Source organism: Mustelus asterias, chromosome 6 (genome assembly GCF_964213995.1).
Source record: "Mustelus asterias chromosome 6, sMusAst1.hap1.1, whole genome shotgun sequence".
Taxonomy (NCBI): Eukaryota; Metazoa; Chordata; class Chondrichthyes; order Carcharhiniformes; family Triakidae; genus Mustelus; species Mustelus asterias.
Window position 1 is genome coordinate 114,299,648 of NC_135806.1, and position 22,212 is coordinate 114,321,859.

At 43.9% G+C, this 22,212-nt stretch overlaps 1 protein-coding gene across 1 annotated transcript in view; it reads right to left on the minus strand.

Moving 5' to 3' along the window:
* Window positions 1-16,413: 16,413 nt before the first annotated feature.
* Window positions 16,414-22,212, minus strand: part of arsb (arylsulfatase B) — an 86,659-nt gene continuing 80,860 nt past the window's right edge. The window contains exons 7-8 of the mRNA XM_078214972.1: window positions 20,872-21,000; window positions 16,414-17,108 (exon numbers count right to left, since the gene is read on the minus strand). Of these exons, the coding sequence (XP_078071098.1) occupies window positions 16,843-17,108; window positions 20,872-21,000 (395 nt within the window). The 3' untranslated portion in view covers window positions 16,414-16,842. The remainder of the gene's footprint in view (window positions 17,109-20,871; window positions 21,001-22,212) is intronic.

Sequence of the window (22,212 nt, forward strand, 5' to 3'; positions counted from 1 at the left end):
AATTCCCCTAGTCGCTACACTCCGGCGCCTGTTCGGAACACCCGGAGGAAACCCACGCAGACACGGGGAGAACGTGCAAACTCCACACAGACAGTGACCCGAGCTGGGAGTTGAACCTGGGTCCCTGGCGCTGTGAGGCAGCAGTGCTAACCACTGTGCCATCATGCCGCCCATATTATGTGCACTTAAGAGTCAATAACTTTGCCTTTTTACCATTTTTCCCCCCTTTGACTCTATTTGCTGCTGTTTTTAATGTTCGTACACTCTGTCCCTTCCTGTCACACTCTGGGTATCAATACCTAAACAGATGCCTTGTAATGCTGCCATGTCTTTTGCTTTGTAAGCCTCCAGAACTATCACCCCCTTTATTCATTTAGTTTAAACTCATACATTTGGGACGGATTTGGCTCAACTTAAACAGTTGAAAAACTCAATGAATTACCACATGATGTGGGATGGTGTCGAAAGCAGGTTACTGAACCATTTGAAATTAAACAGTATCTTTATACCTGAGAGAAAAATCACAATTTTAGCATTGATCCTAAGTTCAGAGTGTGTGGAAAGTCCTTCTGTAGAGCAAAATATGTTTAAGACTGAATTTATTTAGAGAAATTTGGCCACCGATTTGTGATCTGCTGCTTTAGGTCAATGTGGGTGAAACAGCAATCAATGTCTCTCCAGTTGAAGAATTGATTTTACAAACTCTCAGTGTCAGAAGAATGTTTCACTTTAGCAGATTAGAGGAACTGGAAGATTTGCTGCTTGCTGGAAGATCAGATCATATGAACAGAAGTAGATTATTCAACCCTTCAGGCATGTTCAATAGGTCATGGATGATCTGACTCGTAGAATCCCTACAGTGCAGAAGTAGTCCATTTGGCCCATCGAGTCCGCACCTATTCTCCGACAGAATATCTTACTCAGACCCACCTCCTATCCCCCTAACCCCACACACTTACCCTGCTAATCCCCCTAACCTACAAATCTTGGGACACTAAGAGGCAATTTAATATGGTCAATCTACCTAATCCGCACATTTTTGGAGTGTGGGAGGAAACCAGGCCACTCGGGGGGAACCCACACACACATGGGGAGAATCTGCGAACTCCACACAATCACCTGAGGCCGGAATTGAACCCAGGTCCCCGGAGTTGTGAGGCAGCAGTGCTAACCACTATGCCAACACTTAACTCCAAAAACTTGCCTTGGTCCGTTAATCTATTATAATTTTGCTGAACAAAATTCTATCATTCTCAGTTTCAAGGTTTTTAATTTACCGAGTATCAGCAAGAGTGTTCCAAATTTCCATCATCCTTTATATTTTCTGAGAACATAGCTGACGTGCCTAGCTCCAACTTTGAGGTAATTAATGCCTCTTGTTCTGGATTCTTTCACCAGCAGAAACGGTTCTCTCTTTCTACCCTATCCTATCCTTTACTGATCTCATACACCCCAATTAGAACATCCCTTAGCCTTTGGAACTTGGAAATACAAACTTAGCCTATACAACCTGACCTCACAATTGAATCCTTGCAACTCCAATATTGTTCTGCTGAATCTGCTTTTCTTTCTTATTTTCTGCACTGTACCCACTCCAAAACCAACACATTCTTCCTGAGGTGTGGTACACCAGATGTAGTCTAACCAGAGCTCTGTACAGTTATAACAGGACATCCAACCCTCTTGAGATAAAAGCCAACATTCCATTAGGCTTTTCAGTTTCTTTTTGTACCTGCTCACTAGACTTCAGTGATTTATTTTCTTGGACCCCCTAACTCACTCCACCCTTCCACAATTTTGAAAATACTCTATTTTATTTTCCTTGGGTGCAAAGTGAATGGCCGCACCCTTTCCCACATCACACTTCATCTGCCCACTTCACTCATTCAATCTACCGATCTCCATTTGCTCCCATGTACACTACTAATCGTGCTCATTTTTTAGCATCTTCAGTGAACTTAGCTCTCTGTGCCTTCATCCAGGACATTTATAAATGCAATAAAAACCACGGCCCCAGGGCAGATCCCTGCGGACACCATGGGCGCGATCTTATCTGACATTCATGCCACACTCTTGCTACAGTGAGGTCAGAGAATTTGGCGGCCAGCCAAATCTCCGTTCACTGCGGCGGGATAAGAAAACGCTGCCGGCGTGAACGGTGCTAAGATTTCACCCCATGTGCAACATTCTACTATTAGGGGTGGCGACTGCACTCATAAACTGCACTCTAGCTGGGGAAGGGAGACCATGCTACTGCCATATGTTTGACTACTATTCGAAGAGGTTGACCTACACATCTATGAGTGAGATATGGAACCTGGTGTTGCCCAAACACCCTACTTAGAAATAACCACTGCTACCTGCTGAAAGTCATTATTTTGTGTGTGTTTTCAATTCCATTTGGGTGTATGCATTAATACATAATTGCTGGATAGTTTGCAATTCCTGCTTTAGTTATTACCTGCATTATTCCAGGATCCTATGATGTTTAAAACATACAGATATAGCTCATAAAGATGATCTTTCGTGCTGGATCATATAAAAGAGCATGTGATTTCGAGATAGAAGAATGAGAGGTGACCTTATTGAAACATATAAGATTCTGAGAGGGCTTGATAGGGTGGATGCTGAGGGGGTGCTTCTCCCCCACCCCACTGTGGGGGAATCTCAAAGTTCGGGGTTATAGTTTCAAAGCAAAGGATCTTCTATTTAAGATGGAGATGAGGGGGAATTTCTTCTCTTGGCGGGTTGTCAAGTGTTTAGAATTCTCTTCCCCCGCCTGGAGTGGAGCTTAATCATTGAATATATTCAAGGTTGAATTAGATTCTTGATCCACAAGAGGGTCAAGGGTTATGGGGAACAGGCAGGAAAGTTGAATTCCGGCCACAATCAGGTTAGTCATGATCCTATTGAATGGCAGAGCAAGCTCGAGGGGCCGAATGGCCTACTGCTTCTCCTATTTCTAACGTTCTCATTTTGTTGACAAGAGGGTAGAGACTGTGTGGTGATTGTCCCTTGAAGGGCAAAGCAGCAGATTAAGGGTCACCTGCCCTGGGGGACCAATTGGAACTCAGAGTAGTGAATCACCCCAGTGAGTGGAGTCCTCTTAGGCAAGAGACATTTTGGGAGCTAGTGACAATCATGAGGCTGCTGAACAATTCTTATTAATAAATACCTTTTGTGTTCATTCATGAAATCTGTGGAAGTGAATCCATATGGACTAACAGAGGTGGAAGGATCCTCAACATGGGCAGGATACATGGTCTGAAACTAAGCTCAGTATCAAACAGGACTTTGGCCAGGAGACACACCAGCATGGGTCTCTCCCCGGTGAATGCAGTGATCCATTTAAATTGATGTTTACTTTGGTGTGACCACAATCTCCTGCCAGGTAGGAGGGGCTGTAAAATCCTGACTACTAAGCTGTGAATAGGGCGGCACGGTGGCTAGCACTGCTGCCTCACAGCGCCAGGGACCCAGGTCCAATTCCCAGCTTGGGTTGCTGCCTGTGTGGAGTTTGTACATTCTCCCCGTGTCTGCGTGGGTTTCCTCTGGGTGCTCCGGTTTTCTCCCACAGTCTGAAAGATGTGCGGGTTAGGTGGATTGGCCATGCTAAATTGCCTCTTAGTGTCAGGGGGACTAGCTCAGGTAAATGCATGGGGTCATGGGGATAGGCCCTGGGTGGGATTGTGGTCAGTGCAGACTCGATGGGCCAAATGGCTTCCTTCTGCACTGTAGGATTCTATGATCTATTCTATGATTTATGATAGTCTGGCTGAGCCGGAACCAGAGGCCAGAGAAAGCAACTTACAAATATATACATAGCTTTAGGAGCAAGAGTAGGCCACTTGGTGATTTGTTGGAAAAAATGTTCATAGTAACACCAAAATACAAGTTAAGCATGGCAATGTGGTTATGGCAATGAAAATGACCACTCCCATATCTCTTTCACTTGCCGTCGACTCCATCTCTTCTCGAACCATTCACTCTGCCATTTTGTTCAGCGCAGAGTAGAACTTCAAAACGTGTCCATCAAGACCATGGGTGGAATTTTACTTGGGCAAGACTGAAAATTCCCGCCTGAGGTTAACAGAGATTTCCATTGTCGGACCCTTACCCGTGTCCATTCTGTGGCAGGCGAGGTGGTAGAGTTCCGGCCTATTTATTTCCATCTCTGCTCATCTTTGTCCTTATCTCAGCGTCACCACTCTTGAAACCTTTCATCATGTTTTTGTCACCTCTACATCGAGGTTCTTCAATGTCCTCCTTGTCCTCCAGCCTCATTCCTTCACCCTCCATAAACTTGAGTTCTAAATTCTGCCACCTGTAATATGTCACATCCCAAATCCCAATATCATATGAATTTAAAATGACTAAGTTTAAAAGCCTACCATCATCTACAAATGGCAGATCTGCATCCTTTTCTAGCTTTCACACTCTTCCGTTCTCTAGCGGTGGCCGTTTGGGGTGTTCCCCTCCTGCTCCTGGCTTTTAACCCACAATTAGTGTCCCAAATCCTTCACCTTAAAAAAATCATTTCAGCCAAACTTTCAGTCTTAAAATTCAACCTATTTCATCTGCCCCTTTTATCTACTTCTAGCCCTTTCTTTGGTCTTCCAAGGACATTATTTGTAGTAGATGGTTGAGAGGAGATTTGATAGAGGTATTCAAAATCATGAAGGGTCTGGACAGAATAGATAGGGAGAAACCGTCCTCATTGGTGGAAGGATTGAGATTGAGAGCACACAGATTTAAGTTAATTGGCAAAAGAAGCAATGGAGAAATGAGGAGAAACATTTTCATGCAGCGAGTGGCTGACATCTGCAATATGCAGTCTGAGAGTGTGATGGAGGTAGAGTCAATCGAGGCATTCAAGAAGGAATGTATTAACATCTGAAAAGGAGGAATGTGTAGGGTTATAGGGTGAAGGTGAACTAATGGCTCTCCATCGGAGAGCCAGCACAGATGCAATGGGCCGAATGGCAACTTCCCTGCGATGTAACCATTCTGTGAATCTGTCTGTCCCTCTATGAAATGCTTTGGAATATTTCTTGCGTTAGACCACTCCACAAAGGCAAATAGTTCTTACCAAATCTCAGGGCTCAGATATTTATTTGTCATCCAGTCATCCCCCTTTGAAGTTCTAACATCATCTGAAACCAAATATTATTCAATTAACTCACATCTTATCATCCACTGTACTTCAAAACTCGACATGAGATTAACCAATGAACATAGCATTTCAGGAGCGGTATTGACAAAACACATCTAACCAAATTTTCATGTGGGAATATTTGAGGTGAGATTTTAATTGTGACATCTTTTTGTTGAGTTTAGTTAAAAAGAGACTTACATTTCTTTCAAGCCGACTGAATGTCTCAAAGCCCTTAAACAGCCAATGAAGTACATTTGAAGTCCAGTCACTGTTATAAGATAAACAATCTACAGGGTACCTCACGATTTCTTACAAACTGAATTAGGAGCAAAAGTAGGCCATTCAGCCCCTCGAGCCTGCTCCACCATTCAATAAAATCATGGCTGATCTGATTGTAACCTGAACTCCACATTCCCACTCACCCCCGATAGCTTTTCACCTCGTTTATCAAGAATCTCTCCAGCTCTGCGTTAAAAATATCCAAAGACTTTTCTTCCACTGCCTTTTGAGGAAGATGATTCCAAACACTCATAACTCTCAGCAAAAAAGTTCTCCTCATCTCTGTCTTAAACATTAACCCTTTGTTCTGGATTCTCCAACAAAAGGCAACATCCTCTCCACATCCACCCTGTCAATACCCCTCAGGGTCTTATATGTTTCAATCAAGTCGCCTCTTACTCTTCTAAACACCAGCGGATACAAGCTCAGCCTGTCAAACCTTTCCTCATCGGACAACCCGCCCATTCCAGGTATCGGTCTAGTAAACCTGTAGTAATCCAAGACAAAATTGCAATGGTGATAGGTATGAAATCATTGATCTGTTTAGTATCATTCTTTTTCTTATTGTATAAACATAGAATCATAGAATCCCTACAGTGCAGAAAGAGGCCATTCGGCCCATCGAGTCGGCACCAACCACAATCCCACCCAGGCCCTACCCCCATATCCCTACATATTTATCCACTGATCCCTCTAATCGACGCATCTCAGGACTCTAAGGGGCAATTTTAGCATGGCCAATCAACCTAACCCACATATCTTTGGACTGTGGGAGGAAACCGGAGCACCCGGAGGAAACCCATGCAGACACGAGGAGAATGTGCAAACTCCACACAGACAGCGACCCAAGCCGGGAATCAAACCCAGATCCCTGGAGCTGTGAAGCAGCAGTGCTAACCGCTGTGCTACCGTGCCGCCCAGTTCTGTAACCAACCAATTAATTATCTTTGACAACTTTTCAAAGTTATCATACAACCTAATACATTGTTCCTTTTGCCTGTCCTGAACCATAACATGAATATGCATTTCAGCATTTTCAGGACGTGGTGTATCTGGATTTCCAGAAGACATTTGACAAGGTGCCGCATAAAAGGCTGCTGCATAAGATAAACATGCAGTGTTACAGGTAATGTATTAGCATGGATAGAGGATTGGTTAACTAACAAAGTGGGGGTAAATGGATGGTTGGCAATCAGTGACTAGTGGTGTGCCTCAGGGTTCAGTGTTGGGACCACAATTGTTTACAATTTACATAGATGATTTGGAGTTGGGGACCAAGTGTAGTGTGGCAAAGTTCACAGATGACACTATGATGAGCAAAGTGTGCAGAGGACACAAAGTTGCAAAGAGAGGTAGATTCTATTAAGTGAGTGGGCAAGGGTCTGGCAGATGGAGTACAATGTTGGTAAATGTGAGGTCATCCATTTTGGTAGGAATAACAAAATGGACTATTATTTAAATGGTAAAAAATTGCAGCATGCTGCTGTGCAGAGGGACCTGGGTGTCCTTGTGCATGAATTGCAAAAAGTTGGTTTGCAGATGCAGCAGCTAATTAAGAAGGCAAATGGAATTCTGTCCTTCATTGCTACAGGGATGGAGTTTTAAAACAGCTCTATAAGGTGCTGGTGAAGCCACACCTGGAGTACTGTGTACAGTTTTGGTCTCCTTACTTGAGAAAGGATATACTGGCACTGGAGGGGGTGCAGAGGAGATTCACTAGGTTGATTCCGGAGTGGAAAGGATTGGCTTATGAGGAGAGATCGAGTGGCCTGAGACTATACTCATAGGAATTTAGAAGAACAAGGGGGGATCTTATAGAAACATATAAAATTATGAAGGGAATAGATTAGAAGCAGAGAGGTTGTTTCCACTGGCAGGTGAAACTAGAAATAGGGGACATAGCCCTAAAAATAAAGGGGAGCAGATTTAGGACTGAGTTGAGGAGGAACTTCTTCACCCAAGGGGTTGTGAATCTGTGGAATTCCCTGCCCAGTGAAGCAGCTGAGGCTACCTCATTGAAGGTTTTCAAGGCAAAGATAGATAGATTTTTGAACAGTAAAGGAATTAAGGGTTATGGTGAGTGGGTGGGTAAGTGGAGCTGAGTCCACAAACAGATCAGCCACGAGCAGGCTCGATGGGCCAGATGGCCTACTCCTGCTCCTAATTCTTATGTTTAATAATTATGGCAAGAGGCCAGAATGAGGTATTTCACAGAGATAATAAGGTGAATAACCACCAAATCAAATAACATTGGGGAGGATAGGCAAAAGTGGGTTTTGAAGAGGGTCTTAAAGAAGGAAAGTGAAGTTGAAGTTGTGAGCAGAGATTGGATAGATTGGGGTTATTTTCCTTGGAACAAAGAAGGTGTTAGAGGTGTACAAAATTATGAGGGGAAAGGTAGAGTGGGGAAGATAAAATTGTTTTCCTTGGTGGAGAATTCTAGAACCAGCGGACATAGATTTAAGATAATTGGCAGTAGGTGTAGAGGGGACACGAGGAAGAACTTTTTTTATGTAGAGGGTGATGTGTGTCTGGAATTCGCTGCCTGAGTTGGTGGTGGAGGCAGAGACCCTTAACTCTCTTAAAAAGTACCTGGATCTGCACCTTATGTGCTGTAAGCTACAGGGCTATGGGCCAGGTGCAGGAGGGTGGGATTAGAAAGGGCCCCTGGGCGTCTTTGGACTGGCTGGACAAGAATGGCCTCCTACTGTGCTGTAACTTTTCTCCAGTTCGATGGATTGGCGGAGAGGTTTAGCGGGGGAATTTCAGAGTGCAGCTTAAATGACTGAATGTAAGCAGTGAAAAGCTACAGAGGTGTCGAGGACAAGAAGAAACAATATCTAATGGTTCTGGTCATAAATAATGTCATTGGTGATTTTGGTTAGAATTGCTGTGATGATGTGAAAGGAGTGAACTCGCAGGGATTCAGGCAGTAGCTGTGGGAGACATGGAAGCAGACCGGGAAGCTGGCAACATATTGGAGGACTTTGCAAACTTCCCTTTTCTATCCAATAGGACGATAGTTAGAATCATAGAAATCCAACAGTGTCGAAGGAGGCTATTTGGCCCATCGAGTCTGCAACGACAACAATCCCACCCAGGCCCTATCCCCGTAATCCCACATATTTATTCTGCTAATCCATCTCATTTGCGCATCCCGGGACACTAAGGGACAATTTAGCATGGCCAATGCACCTAAACAGCACGTCGTTTGGACTGTGGGAGGAAATCGGAACACCCAGAGGAAACCCACGCAGACATGGGGAGAATGTGCAAACTCTATACTTGGGTCCCTGGTGCTGTGAGGCAACAGTGCTAACCACTGTGCCGCCCATGAATTTATGAAGTTATCAAAATTTACAGCAGAAATGACATTTAACCAGATAGTAGACGCAGCTGCTGCACAGTGGAGTATTGAATCTCAGTCAGCTAGGGCGCTCTCTCTCTATAATTCTTCTACCTTCTTTCTCTGTGCATAGTCTCACTGAAAAGCAGACCTTCCCAAATCACAGCCACAGCCTGATCAGTGCTATCCCTGAACTATGATTGGTCCATGTTGTACATGACGAGATTCTGATTGGCGAGGTGAGGCACGTACAGTGCATGGTCATCGCCTGATGTCTATTCTTCCAGGATAGGAAGCATGATTAGCAGTGGCAGAGGTGGGTACAATTACAACATTTAAAAGACATTTGGACAGGTACACGGATGGGAAAGGTTTCGAGGGATAGGGGCCAAACGTAGGCAAATGGGATTAGTTCTGTTTAGGAAACCTGGTCGGCATGGACCAGTTGAGCTGAAGGGTCTGTTTCCGTGCTGTATATCTCTATGGCTCTATGGTCTCGGACGTTGCATACTTATTGGTAATTAAATCAGACAGTTATCATAGTGTCTGTAAGTGTTGTTGTTTCGATCAGTTTTTAAAAGTCTGTCTGCTTTTTGGAAGATCTCTTGCTGGGTGCTATATTCTACTGTGGCTGCTGTGTTTGGAGGAGCTAGTTTACTTTTAAGACCAATTGCAAAGTTATTTATATTTTAAACAAAGCAATATCAATCTGATACAGAGGATTATGCAGTGGGCAATACTGAAAAGAAAACTATACAAAGGGCGTGTAACCCAAATGGATTACTATCATCAGCATTTACAAGGTGGGCAAGATAAAATATTCTTGCACGTTTAATTATGGTTGATACACAGTGATTAAAGTCAAATTTATTGTATTAGTTCCAAAACTAAACATCCACTAACAGAAGTTAAACCTAATACAAAAAGTACATGTAGATTCTTCGATTCTGCATTAGAACCAAGCTAAACTGCTAACGCCTACACGGGGAAGAAAGCAGTTCTGTTTCAGTGAAATTTTCTAGTTTTGAAAATTGAAAAAGCATCTTCTATTGTATCTAAACCATAAATGAGAGTACGAGGGGTCATCACATCATTTCATCGAACCATATAATACTGTCACGCTTATATGTCTTGATGAAGACAGAAAACAGTGGACATCTGTGGCTTGTAATTCACATTAACAAGGGCTTACTATTCATTTTATGAGCTTGAGAGTTTTTGGTGCGGGATTCAATTGGCTCTCCATTATCATGTAGTGACATTAAGGTGCTTAACTTGAGAGAATGACTGTGCAGAAGTGATGGATCTGACACAGCGTGCTTCCAAATCATCATCAGGCTTTACATGCAGTGCAGTTTCACTTGGCATCTTTTATCCAAGCTCTTCATCCCTTTATTGTATAGTCATAAACAAAAATACATCAAAGAGATACTGCAAATAGTTTATTACAAACAACATGAACATTCTAAAGTTTGGAAAAATGGGGCAGCCATTCTGGAATCGGGAGACAAATGGGTTACAATTACCAACACAGTGGATGCCGCTTGGTTTAGTTACATTCAACCTGAACACACACCTTCTGTTGCAGTGACTCCTGCAGCTGACACAGCATAACCCTCGCTGGACAGTGGCCTCTATCCATGGGGTGCACCCAAGGACATCCTGGCATGAACATCTGGCCACTGTCCTTAGTTGGATGGGAGTCCCAGAGGCGGTTTCGGAATAGATTGCCTCCAGGAAGATCGTACACACTGATTATTTGTACATCTCCATAATATTGTTGACAAAAAGTCAATATCTAAAGAGTCAACTTGCGAGTGCAATTGATCGCTTTGGCCAACGTAGGGGTTTCTCAAAAAAAAGATCTCCAGATAGTTAGTTACAAACTGTCTTATGTTCGCAGGTACCTGAGATTTGTCACAGCCATTTCCCCCAATTCCTGTACCCAGATAGAGGCTGCAAAAAACCTTGCAAAATAAAATTGCTAATTAGCCTGACAGCAGAAAAACAGTGAAGGAAGGGGCTGGAAACATGGACACAGGGTAGGCACAAAGAATGCCATTTCACACTGAGATTCTGCCAGAACAAAAAATCCTGCCTAATTGAAATAATATTAATAGAAAGAGATAAATCAGTTGCTGAGCGCAAGCACTTTTACCTGCTTCACTAGAATACTTCTGGAACAGTTCTGATCATCCTATTATAGAAAGGATATTATTAAACTAGAAAGAGTGCAGAAAAGATTGACTAGGATGCTACTGGGACTTGATGGTTTGAGTTACAAGGATAGACTGGGATTTTTTTCCCCCTGGAGTGTAGGAGGCTTAGCAGTGATCTTATAGAGGTCTATAAAATAATGAGGGGTATAGATGAGGTAGATAGTCAACATCTTTTCCCAAAGGTAGGGGAGTCTAAAACTAGAGGGCATAGGTTTAAGTTGAGAGGGGAGAGATACAGAAGAGTCCAGAGGGACACTTTTTTCCCCACACAGAGGGTGGTGAGTGTCTGGAACGAGCTGCCAGAGGTAGTAGTAGAGGCGGGTAAAATTTTGTCTTTTAAAAAGCATTTAGACAGTTACATGGGTAAGATGGGTATGGAGGGATATGGGCCAAATGCGGGCAATTGGGACTAGCTTAGTGGTAAAAACTGGGCGGCATGGACAAGTTGGGCCGAAGGGCCTGTTTCCATGCAGTAAACCTCTATGACTCTATGACACTGAAGGCACATAAGATACCTCACATCAGTGGTTAAAGTGCATTTGCTATTAAAGAAGTACTCAATTCCCTTGACTTGTGTAATTTCGTCCTTGCCCAGGATTTCTGGCATCGACATTGGCAACATTTAATGCTGTCAGCAGTTCTGGGAACTCATGCATCTCAAACAACTCCAAACCTCTTGATGAACACTGCCAAAGGAAAACCTGAGCCAACCTTCAGAAACCAAACCAGAATCAGGCTTCAGAAAAGTTAGACATTTGGAGATTCCTTTCAAAAGAACAAAGAAAACTACAGCACAGGAACAGGTCCTTCGGCCCTCCCAGCCTGCACGATCATGCTGCCCGACTGAACTAAAACCCCTACTCTTCCGGGGACCATATCTCTCTATTGCCATCCTATTTATGTATTTGTCCAGATGCCCTTTAAAAGTCACCTTTCCACCTTTAGGTCAGCTTTGCTTCCCTTCTATAAGACAGGCAACAACATCGAATTATTTTTGTTTGTCTCATTCTTTCACTTACTTAGCCAACATTTCCTTCATGCATCAATAATCAGTCATCTCTTGGAACTATCTTTTTTTAATCAGTCATCATCTCTTCGAATAATTAGTCATCTCTTAGAATTGTCTTTTTTTTAAAGCCACTTTCTGTTTCTGAGTACGTTTTGTTCAAGAACAGCACAAAAGAGAAAGATTATCCCTCAAGTTTTTGGTGCTCGAGTTTAGTTTTCTCAAATACTGCCATTATCTCAGGATCAGGATTTTCCTTAACCTTCAAATGAGGCTTCGAATAATTTTTCCTGAGTTCCTAAAATTATTTTCTGTCCTGAACTTTTCACTCACATTTAGTCTGCACAGTAAAGCCTTTAGCTTCCCATTCTCAAGTTGCAGCCAAATATTTCTTGGCTTAAAAGTTCAGACATTCTGCCTTCATTTCACAGAGGATAGGTTTGCTTACTGATTTTTGAGTTGCCTTATATTTCCTGATGAAGCAAATGAGGCCTTTGAAAATTTTGCCACCTACTTAAAGTGGTTTGTCTTTTCACACCTATAGTGATGTCCCTTAGCGACATCAGAATGTCTGTGAAAACTGACGCTGTGCTTTCAGATGATGACTCCTGCCCTCCCTCCCCACTATTGTTAAATTATCAGACTGTTTATCTGGCATGAAGTACTAAAGGTGCAGAAACTTCCTCAAATTGCTCAATAGTGGAAAGCCTGAAGCCATAGAGTTTGGTCACTGATGGCCATGCCTCGGGTTTCCTAGGCCCTAACCTCTGGAATACAATGGCGACTCCTCTCCATCTCTCCAAGTCTCTTTCCTCCTTTAAGACACTCCATGAAACCCATCTCTTTGACCAAGCTTCTTGTCATATAACCTAATAGTGTCTTTGCAGTTTGGTGTTTTATCTGTTTCTATAATGCGCCTGTGAAGCACCTTGGGACATTTTATTACTTTAAAAAGGTGCTACAAAAATAAAAGTTGTTGTTGTTTTCTAATTGGCATTGACAATCTGCAACTTCAGGTCCCATTTCTTGTTCTGAAAGAGGTGGACTAGAAATACAGCAAAACCTCTACACCTCTTGCAGCTCTGTGATCTCCTAGCAACCCCTCACTCCTATTGGCATATTTCCTGAAGCTATGATGTGCAGTTAGTTTACCATTGCGGGTATGGTGTTTATGTTACGGGACTAGTAATCCAGAGGCCTGCACTAATAAACTGGAGACATGAGTTTGAAATCTCCAGGGTAGTCGGGGAAGTTAAATCCAGTTCATTAAATATAAAAAACTGCAATCAGTCATGGTGACCACCATTTGATGGAGAGCCTGTTTGGTCCTTTAGGGAGGGATATTTACCGTCCTTGCCCAGTCCGGCTGATGTGCGACTGCAAACCTGCTGCTTTATGGTTGGCTTCTAACTGTTCACTGAACTGGCTTAACAAGCCACACAATTGTATTCAAGGTGGCTCATTAACACCTACTTAAAGACAATTAAAGGTGGCCTTGCCTTGCCAATGACTCCCACATCCTGTGACTGAATGAAAACAAAACAGCTGCGTCTTGGTGCTGGTGAGGCTGGGAAGATTTTTAAAATTTTATTAATTTGCGGGGACATGGGCGTTGCTGGCTGGCCAGCATTTATTGCCCATCCCTCATTGTGCTTGGAGGGCAGTTGAAAATCAACCATATTGCTGTGGCTCTGGAGTCACATGTAGGCCAGACCAGGTAAGGAAGGCAGCTTTCCTTCCCTAAAGGTCATTAGTGAACCAGATGGGTTTTTCCGACAATCAGCAATGGTTTCATGGTCATCAGTAGATTCTTAATTCCAGATTTTTAAAAATGGATTCAAATTCCACAATCTGTCGTGGTGGTATTCGAACCTGGGTCCCCAGAACATTAGCCAAGTTTCTGGATCAATAGTCTAGCGATAATACCACTAGGCCATCGCCTCCCCAAGAGATGCATGGCAGAAACCTGGCTGTTTTACCAGTGCCCTAACAGAGCTTTAAAGGCAAAATAAACACAATGGCTTGGATTTTCCACTCCTGTTTCCGTCGGGTGAACAAGGAACAATACAGCACAGGAACAGGCCCTTCGGCCCTCCAAGCCTGCGCCGCTCATGTGCCCAACTAGGCCATTTGTTTGTATCCCTCTATTCCCAGTCTGTTCATGTGGCTATCTAGATAAGTCTTAAACGATCCCAGCGTGTCCGCCTCAATCACCTTGCTTGGCAGTGCATTCCAGGCCCCCACCACCCTCTGTGTAAAATACATCCCCCTGACATCGGTGTTGAACCTTGCCCCCCTCACCTTGAACCCGTGACCCCTTGTGTTCGTCACCTCCGACCTGGGAAAAAGCTTCCCACAGTTCACCCTATCTATGCCCTTCATAATTTTATACACCTCTATTAGATCGCCCCTCATCCTCGTCTTTCCGGGGAGAACAACCCCAGTTTACCCAATCTCTCCTCATAGCTAAGACCCTCCATACCAGGCAACACCCTGTACTCTCTCCAAAGCCTCCACGTCCTTCTGGTGGTGTGGTGACCAGAACTGGACACAGTATTCCAAATGTGGCCTAACCAATGTTCTATACAGCTGCAACATCATATGCCAACTTTTATATTCTATGCTCCGTCCAATAAAGGCAAGCATGCCATATGTCTTCTTGACCACCCTCTCCACCTGTGCTGCCACCTTTAAGGATCTGTGGACTTGTACACCCAGGTCCCTCTGTGTTTATACTCCTGATGGTTCTGCCATGTATTGTATAGCTCCCCCTTACATTAGGTCTACTGAAATGCATCACTTCGCATTTATCTGGATTAAATTCCATCTGCCATTTCTCCACCCAATGTTCCAGCCTATCTATATCCTGCTGTATTCTCTGACAATGTTCATCACTATCCGCAACTCCAGCAATCTTTGTGTCGTCCGCAAACTTACTGATCACACCAGCTACATCTTCCTCCAAATCATTTATATATATCACAAACAGCAGAGGTCCCAGTACAGAGCCCTGCGGAACACCACTAGTCACAGACCTCCAACCGGAAAAAGACTCCTCCACTGTTACCCACTGTCTTCTATGGCTAAGCCAGTTCTCCACCCATCTAGCTAGCTCACCTTTTATCCCGTGAGATTTAACCTTTTGCACCAGCCTGCCATGAGGGACCTTGTCAAACGCTTTATTAAAATCCATATAGACTACTTCCATGGCCCTTCCCTCGTCAATTGTTTTTGTCACCTCCTCAAAAACTCAACCAAATTTGTGAGGCATGACCTCCCTTGTACAAAACCATGCAGTCTATCGCTAATGAGATTATTCCGTTCTAAATGCGCATATGTCCTATCTCTAAGAATCTTCTCCAACAATTTCCCTACCACGGACGTCAAGCTCACTGGCCTATAATTACCCGGGTTATCCTTGCTACCCTTCTTAAATAACGGGACCACATTTGCTATCCTCCAATCCTCTGGGACCTCACCTGTGTCCAGTGAAGAGACAAAGATTTCTGTTAGAGGCCCAGCAATTGCATCTCTCGCCTCTCTGAGGAGTCTAGGATAGATGCCATCTGGCCCTCTAAAACCTAACACTTACTCCCTTGTAGTTGGGTGGGATTGATGATGGGAGCAGAAAATCTCGCAAGAATTCCTAAATTGCGTTCCACGCTGAAGTAACTGCGTGACCCCATTGCCCCTTCCCCCCCCATCAGTGATGGGACGCGTTTCCTGACATTCAACATCTGCAACATTTGAATTAATTAGCATCTAATTATCAGGCCTCAATGCCCGAATCATTCCCCCTGCCCCTGGTCAGGAAATCCAGTCATGGCGGCATGAGTGCGGAACGGCGTGAATCATGACTGGCCTCTGAAGGCGGGCACCTGGCGAGCAGACCTCCCAGGGGAGTTCAGGTGAGCACCATGCCTGGGCACTGCTGCCTGGCACCCCCGGGGTGGGGGGAGGAAGGGGACGGGGAGAGAATGGGTAATGATAGTGGTTCCAGACCTTTAAAAATGCACCCGATCTTGGAGGGACTAAAAACTAAATTGCCTGTGTTACATCGTGGGACCTGCCACTTTAAGTTTTTCTTACTGCATGTATGGGACCTCACGGCAGAGAAAGCCGTCATTGCCGTTAGTGGCTTCAATGCTGCTTTTCTCGTCCTTTTGCCGATTTCGGGGAAAATTCCACCCAATATCTTCACGTTTGTGAGCCAGTATAAGATTACATTTCACAGTTGTCAGAAACGCTAGAGGAGGGAGAGACTCCGGAATCGCAGAGGCAGCTGTTATATTTTGTTCTCGAAATGTGTGATCTGGCTGTACTTCATTACACACAAACAGAACAAGGTCTCACAACCAACTGCTCTGCTAGCTCGCACCCCCCCCCCCCCCCCCACCCCTCGCCCCATGACCCCACTCCATTGGAATTTCAGTCAGCTAGGGTTGAATGACATGATTGCTAAAACCTGAAGCCAAAAGTTTCCTCCGGTCGTGTCGGGCACTAGCAAGCGACGCACGTCCCAACAGCAAGCCGCAGCACAGAGAACGCAATGAATTATGAATTGAAGCAGCATATGTTCAAGATTATTCCACATTGTGGCAATGATACACCGACTTATCTTGCCAAACAAATGATAATGCTGAATGACATTCTTATTGCTGAAGAAAAATTGACAGCACCGACCTGACACTTCAGGCTTTGAACGCACAGTATTCATCAGGAATATTAAAAGGCACTTGCATGTTTTGGCAATCAAATCCTAGTGCTTCAGTACCTGCTTTAAATGGCAGATATCAGTACTAACATGGACATTATTAGCTTTAAATAATTTTGACTCCTAGGCCCACGGCCCCCAAATCCCGGTCTTGCCAGGATCACACTTTGGGTCTTCATTCGGGTAAACAATTGGCACCGCGTCGGCCTGATAGTGTCGAAGTCTTGACAGCAGCTTCTCAACGATGTCCGGATGACGGTCTGAAAGATCAATTCTCTCCTCTGGATCACTCGCGATGTTAAAAAGCCAGACATTTTTCTTTGGCGGTTCGGGTGACAGTGGCTGCACTTGTTTGGACAGCGATGGCGGTGGGAACCAGTAACTGCAGCCTACAGTAAACAGAACAAATTTTTCCGTTAATACGATCTAAACCTTCACTCGTATCACAGCATCATATTGCATATCAACAGGCCGGGATCCTGTGAAGACAAATGGTGGCATGCGTTATACAAACAAGAACAGCTGCTGAGGGAAATAAAAACATTACCCATATGCTGAGGAGGGCAAAGTTAACTTGTCATAACACATAGTCCACACAGGAACACCATTGTAATCATCAACAGATTGTTCTCTCTGCTCAATAAACATAATAATCATATTGCAATAGTTAATCCGCCTGAGTAAATGTCACAATGTAAAAAGACACAAAATGAACCTACATTTGCCAATGGGATAATCTGCACCAGTACTAATGTGTGAGGGACGTGCATTGATGCACATACAGGCCTGATTTTAACAGGATATCCTCCAACACTTTACAGCCAGTGAGGTTCAGTGAAGGTACATCAACTTGGCAATGGAGTTGACACGTCCCAATCATCTGAACTGTAATAACTGGAATGATCAGAGATTATTTCACTCGGAAGTTTACTGCCGGCCAACTTACTCAAAGCCTCAAAAAAAATGCAAATTAATTAAATTTGTGTCAGATGCTTTCGTAAACCAAATAGGATGGCCGTTTGCTTCTTCAACTGTCAAGTGTTTTCATTGCCACTAATGTGATGATACTGTACTTTCAAGAAATGTATTTGGGTCAGGTTTCTTGTACAGGATTTGTTTTATTATCGGTGCTGTTTTATTTGTATCCGGCAGCCCCTCTTGTTACTGCAGCAGCATAATTGAACTTAATTGCTAAAATGTTTGTTTTAATCTGGATTAATGCAGGGTTGTTATTATCGTGTTTTCCCCAGGGGTTTTTCAGAGTGGGGTTTGATTAGGTTTTGACAGGAAAAGTCAGGAGCCAGGGTGGGGCTAGACTGAGAGAGAGAAACCCAGTTCAGTTACTGGTTGGGAGCTGTATAGAGAAGTAGCTCTTTCTTTTTCTGAAGTTTGGAGGCTGGCATCTGCCAGAAACTAGGTCTAGGATGTTTTGCTGTTTGAGGATATATTGTACTCTGGAAACTGCTGTATGGGAGTCAGAAGGCAGATGTTTCAGTATCTGTCCAGAGGGGCTGAAAGGCTGAAAATCCAACAAGCATGTGAGCATATCTGTGAGCTAATTGGTTCTGAAGAAGGATGTATGCCTATAGGGATATTGCTTAATTGGAACTATAGAGATGGATAGCTAATAAGGATTATACATTGTCATGTTTAAATATTTTAATTGGTAAACGTTATGCTAATTCTTTTTGTTATATTCTAACTATTTTCTTAAATAAAGTTTCTTTTAATATAAAGCTTCCTAGTGGGTCAGTCGAATCTTACCTATGCTCACACTAATGCCAAAATCAAATAAAGTTGGGTCTAGGCTAACTTTATAGTATACCTTGGAGTTTCTGATCTGGTCCCAAACACTAATGGTAACTAATATTTATAGAGTACCTTTAATGTACTAAAAGCGCCCAAGGAAGTTCACAGAAGAATTATAAAACAAGTTATAATATCAAGCCACATAGGGAGATATTGGGTTAGATGGCCAAGAGATTTGAGAAAGAAGTGACTTTTAACAAGTGTTTTAAAGGATGAAAGTGCTTAGAGAGAGACGGAAAGGCACAGGGAGGAAATTCCAGAGGTTTAGGGCCTTGGCAACTGAATAAGTGTCCATGGAGTGATTAAAATCAGGGGTGCCCAAGGCCAGGGTTAGATAAGCACAGATATGTCAGAGCATTATGGGGCTGCCCAGGATTACAGGGATAGGGAGGGGAAAAGGCTATGGATGGATTGAAAACAAAGATAAGAATTTTAAAATTAAGTTATGGCTTGACCAGGAGCCAATATAGCTCAGTGAATTGGTGAGTCAAGACATGGGAGCAGATGCTAGGATGACTTCAAGTTTACGGAGGGTTGGAATGGGAGACTAGCCAACTGTGCATCAGAATCAGAGGCACACTTACAATATAGCACACCATGCCCAGGCACAGGAACCCACCAATGGGGAGGCCCAAGGCTGGCTGGTGGCTGTGGGAACACCAATCAGAGCCCGATGGCTCCAAATTCGTCGATATGCTCAAGAAATACAAATGAGCCCATCAGTGGGCAATGCAGAGCAACATCAAGCTCTGATTGGTTGAGTGTCTTAAGAGCGGGACAACACTGTCCAAGTTATTGAGAAGTGAAGGTGACTTGGAGGGAGAAAGAGCAAAGATCTCCTTAAAAGTGTTTTTAAAAAAGCAGCAGCCAGGTTTCTGCAGGACAACAGCAAGGGTAGACTGATTGGAAGGATTCAAATATGGAGTTCCTGGAAAGATGGGAATAGATTTGGGAGGCAACATGTTCAAAGACTTTGAGGGGAAATAGGAGGTTGGAGATGTGATGTCAGTTCACAAGGATGTGGGGAGGGGGCGTCAAGGATTGTTTGTTTTTTAAAGGAAGGGGTGATAATGGCTGTATAAAGGAGGGGGTGATAATGGCTGTATAAAGGAGAAAGGGAAAACACATGAAGAGGAAGGGTATTTACAATATTGGCTAACGTGATGAGCAAGTGGGGATGTTGGGTGGTCAGCAGTTTAGTGGGAATAGGATGGGGAGGGGTGGATCTCATGCACAAGATGAGCTTGGAGAATGCTTGAGGGAAGATAGAAGAGAAACTAGAGGAAGGGTGATGGAATACTCTCCACTTGACTGGATGAGTGCAGCACCAACAGCTCTCAAGAAGCTCAACACCATACAGGACTCAGCAGCCCACTTGATTGATACCCCACCCACCACTTTAAACATTCACTCCCTCCACCACCAGCACACAATTCGTACCATCTACAAGTTGCACTGTAGCAACCTTCCATACCTCCTGTGATAACACCTTCCAACTTCAACTCCCTACAAAGACAAGAGCAGTAAACACATGGGAACGCCACTACCTGCAACTTCCCACATCATCCTCATTTCATACTATGTCACTGTTCCTTCACTATCCCTGGATCAAAGTCCTAGAACCATAGAAACCATAGAAAATTACAGCTCAGAAACAGGCCTTTTGGCCCTTCTTGTCTGTGCCGAACCATTTTATGCCTAGTCCCACTGACCTGCACTTGGACCATATCCCTCCACACCCCTCCCATCCATGAACCCGTCCAAGTTTTTCTTAAATGTTAAAAGTGACCCCGCATTTACCACTTTATCCGGCAGCTCATTCCACACTCCCACCACTCTCTGCGTGAAGAAGCCCCCCCTAATATTCCCTTTAAACTTTTCTCCTTTCACCCTTAACCCATGCCCTCTGGTTTTTTTCTCCCCTAGCCTCAGAGGAAAAAGCCTGCTTGCATTCACTCTATCTATACCCATCAAAATCTTATACACCTCTATCAAATCTCCCCTCAATCTTCTACGCTCCAGGGAATAAAGTCCCAACCTATTCAATCTCTCTCTGTAACTCAGCTTCTCAAGTCCCGGCAACATCCTTGTGAACCTTCTCTGCACTCTTTACAATCTTATTTACATTCTCCTCGTGCCTGAAACTCCCTATCTAACAGCAGAAGGGGAGTACATTCATCATCTGGGCTGCAGAGATATCTCACCACCTTCTGGCAACTGAGAATGGGCAATAATTGCTGGTACCGCCAGCAACATCCACATCCCTGAAAGACATGAACAATACAGTTCCAGCAGCAAGGCTAGTAAATTATAGAGAGTGCAGATGACGTTGTTTATCCTTACCAGGGTATCCAGTTAATAGTTTCCATTTCCCAGATCGGATTGCGGAATGGATTGACACATTAAAGATGGAATTCTGCCACTTATTGTGATGTACACTAGATGTAGCATTTTCACTGGACACGACAGGACCTATAGGACGAACACAAGATGTGAACAGATCAAATTGAGAATAGAAACCTCATAGGAACTTCTCTTACTAACATTTCACTTTAAATACTAACCAAAGAAACACTGTCCGTGGCAACGAAATGTACACCGATGGGATGGCTATTGGAAGGAACTGAACTGGCACACAATACAATTCAGAAATGCTACAGACAAGAATGAGTTATATGAGCTGAATCATGAGTGATTCAATTTATTTTTCCACTCTCTTGGCTTGCATCCCACTTAGAACGTGTCTTGGGAGTTATTTTTCTTCAATGAAATTAATATTTTCCTTTTTTCTTTAAGTATTGTATGGTATGTGAGATTGCAGAGTTCACGTAAAGGCACCAGAAACACAACAGCTGCTGTACCTTAAAATCATCCATAGTATCGCCCCTGCTTCCCATCTTCAGAGCTACGATCTGTATGTTCCTACATGACAGCAGTGACTTTGCTTCAACAATACTTGGGGCGGGATGGTAGCACAGTGTGCTGCTTCACAGCTTTAGGGACCTGGGTTCGATTCCCGGCTTGGGTCACTGTCTGTGTGGAGTTTGCACATTCTCCTCGTGTCTGCGTGGGTTTCCTCCGGGTGCTTCGGTTTCCTCCCACAGTCCAAAGATGCGCGGGTTAGGTTGATTGGCCATGCTAAAAATTGCCCCTTAGTGTCCTGAGATGCGTAGGTTAGAGGGATTAGTGGGTAAAATATGTAGAGATATGGGGGTAGGGCCTGGGTGGGATTGTGGTCGGTGCAGACTCGATGGGCCGAATGGCCTCTTTCTGTACTGTAGGGTTTCTATGATACTTCATTGGCCATGAAGCAGTCGGTGATATCCTGACAGGCAAAGTCCCCCTTACTAACATCAAAATTGGGACAGCTTTCTCACTGACCAGTCAAGCACCAGCCTGATAGAGTCCTCCTATGAAATCATAGCTTACAGACAATCATGGAATTCTCTACAGTGCAGAAGGATGCCATTCGGCCCATCGAGTCTGCACCGACCACAATCCCATCTAGGCCTCATTCCTGCAACCCCACATATTTACCATGCGGATCCCCAAGATACTAGGGTCAATTTAATATGGCCAATCAACCTAACCCGTACATCTTTTGACCAACGTTCCAGATACCACTATCATCATCACTGGGTATGTCCTGTCCCACCAGAGGTGGTGGCACAGTGCATACATTTG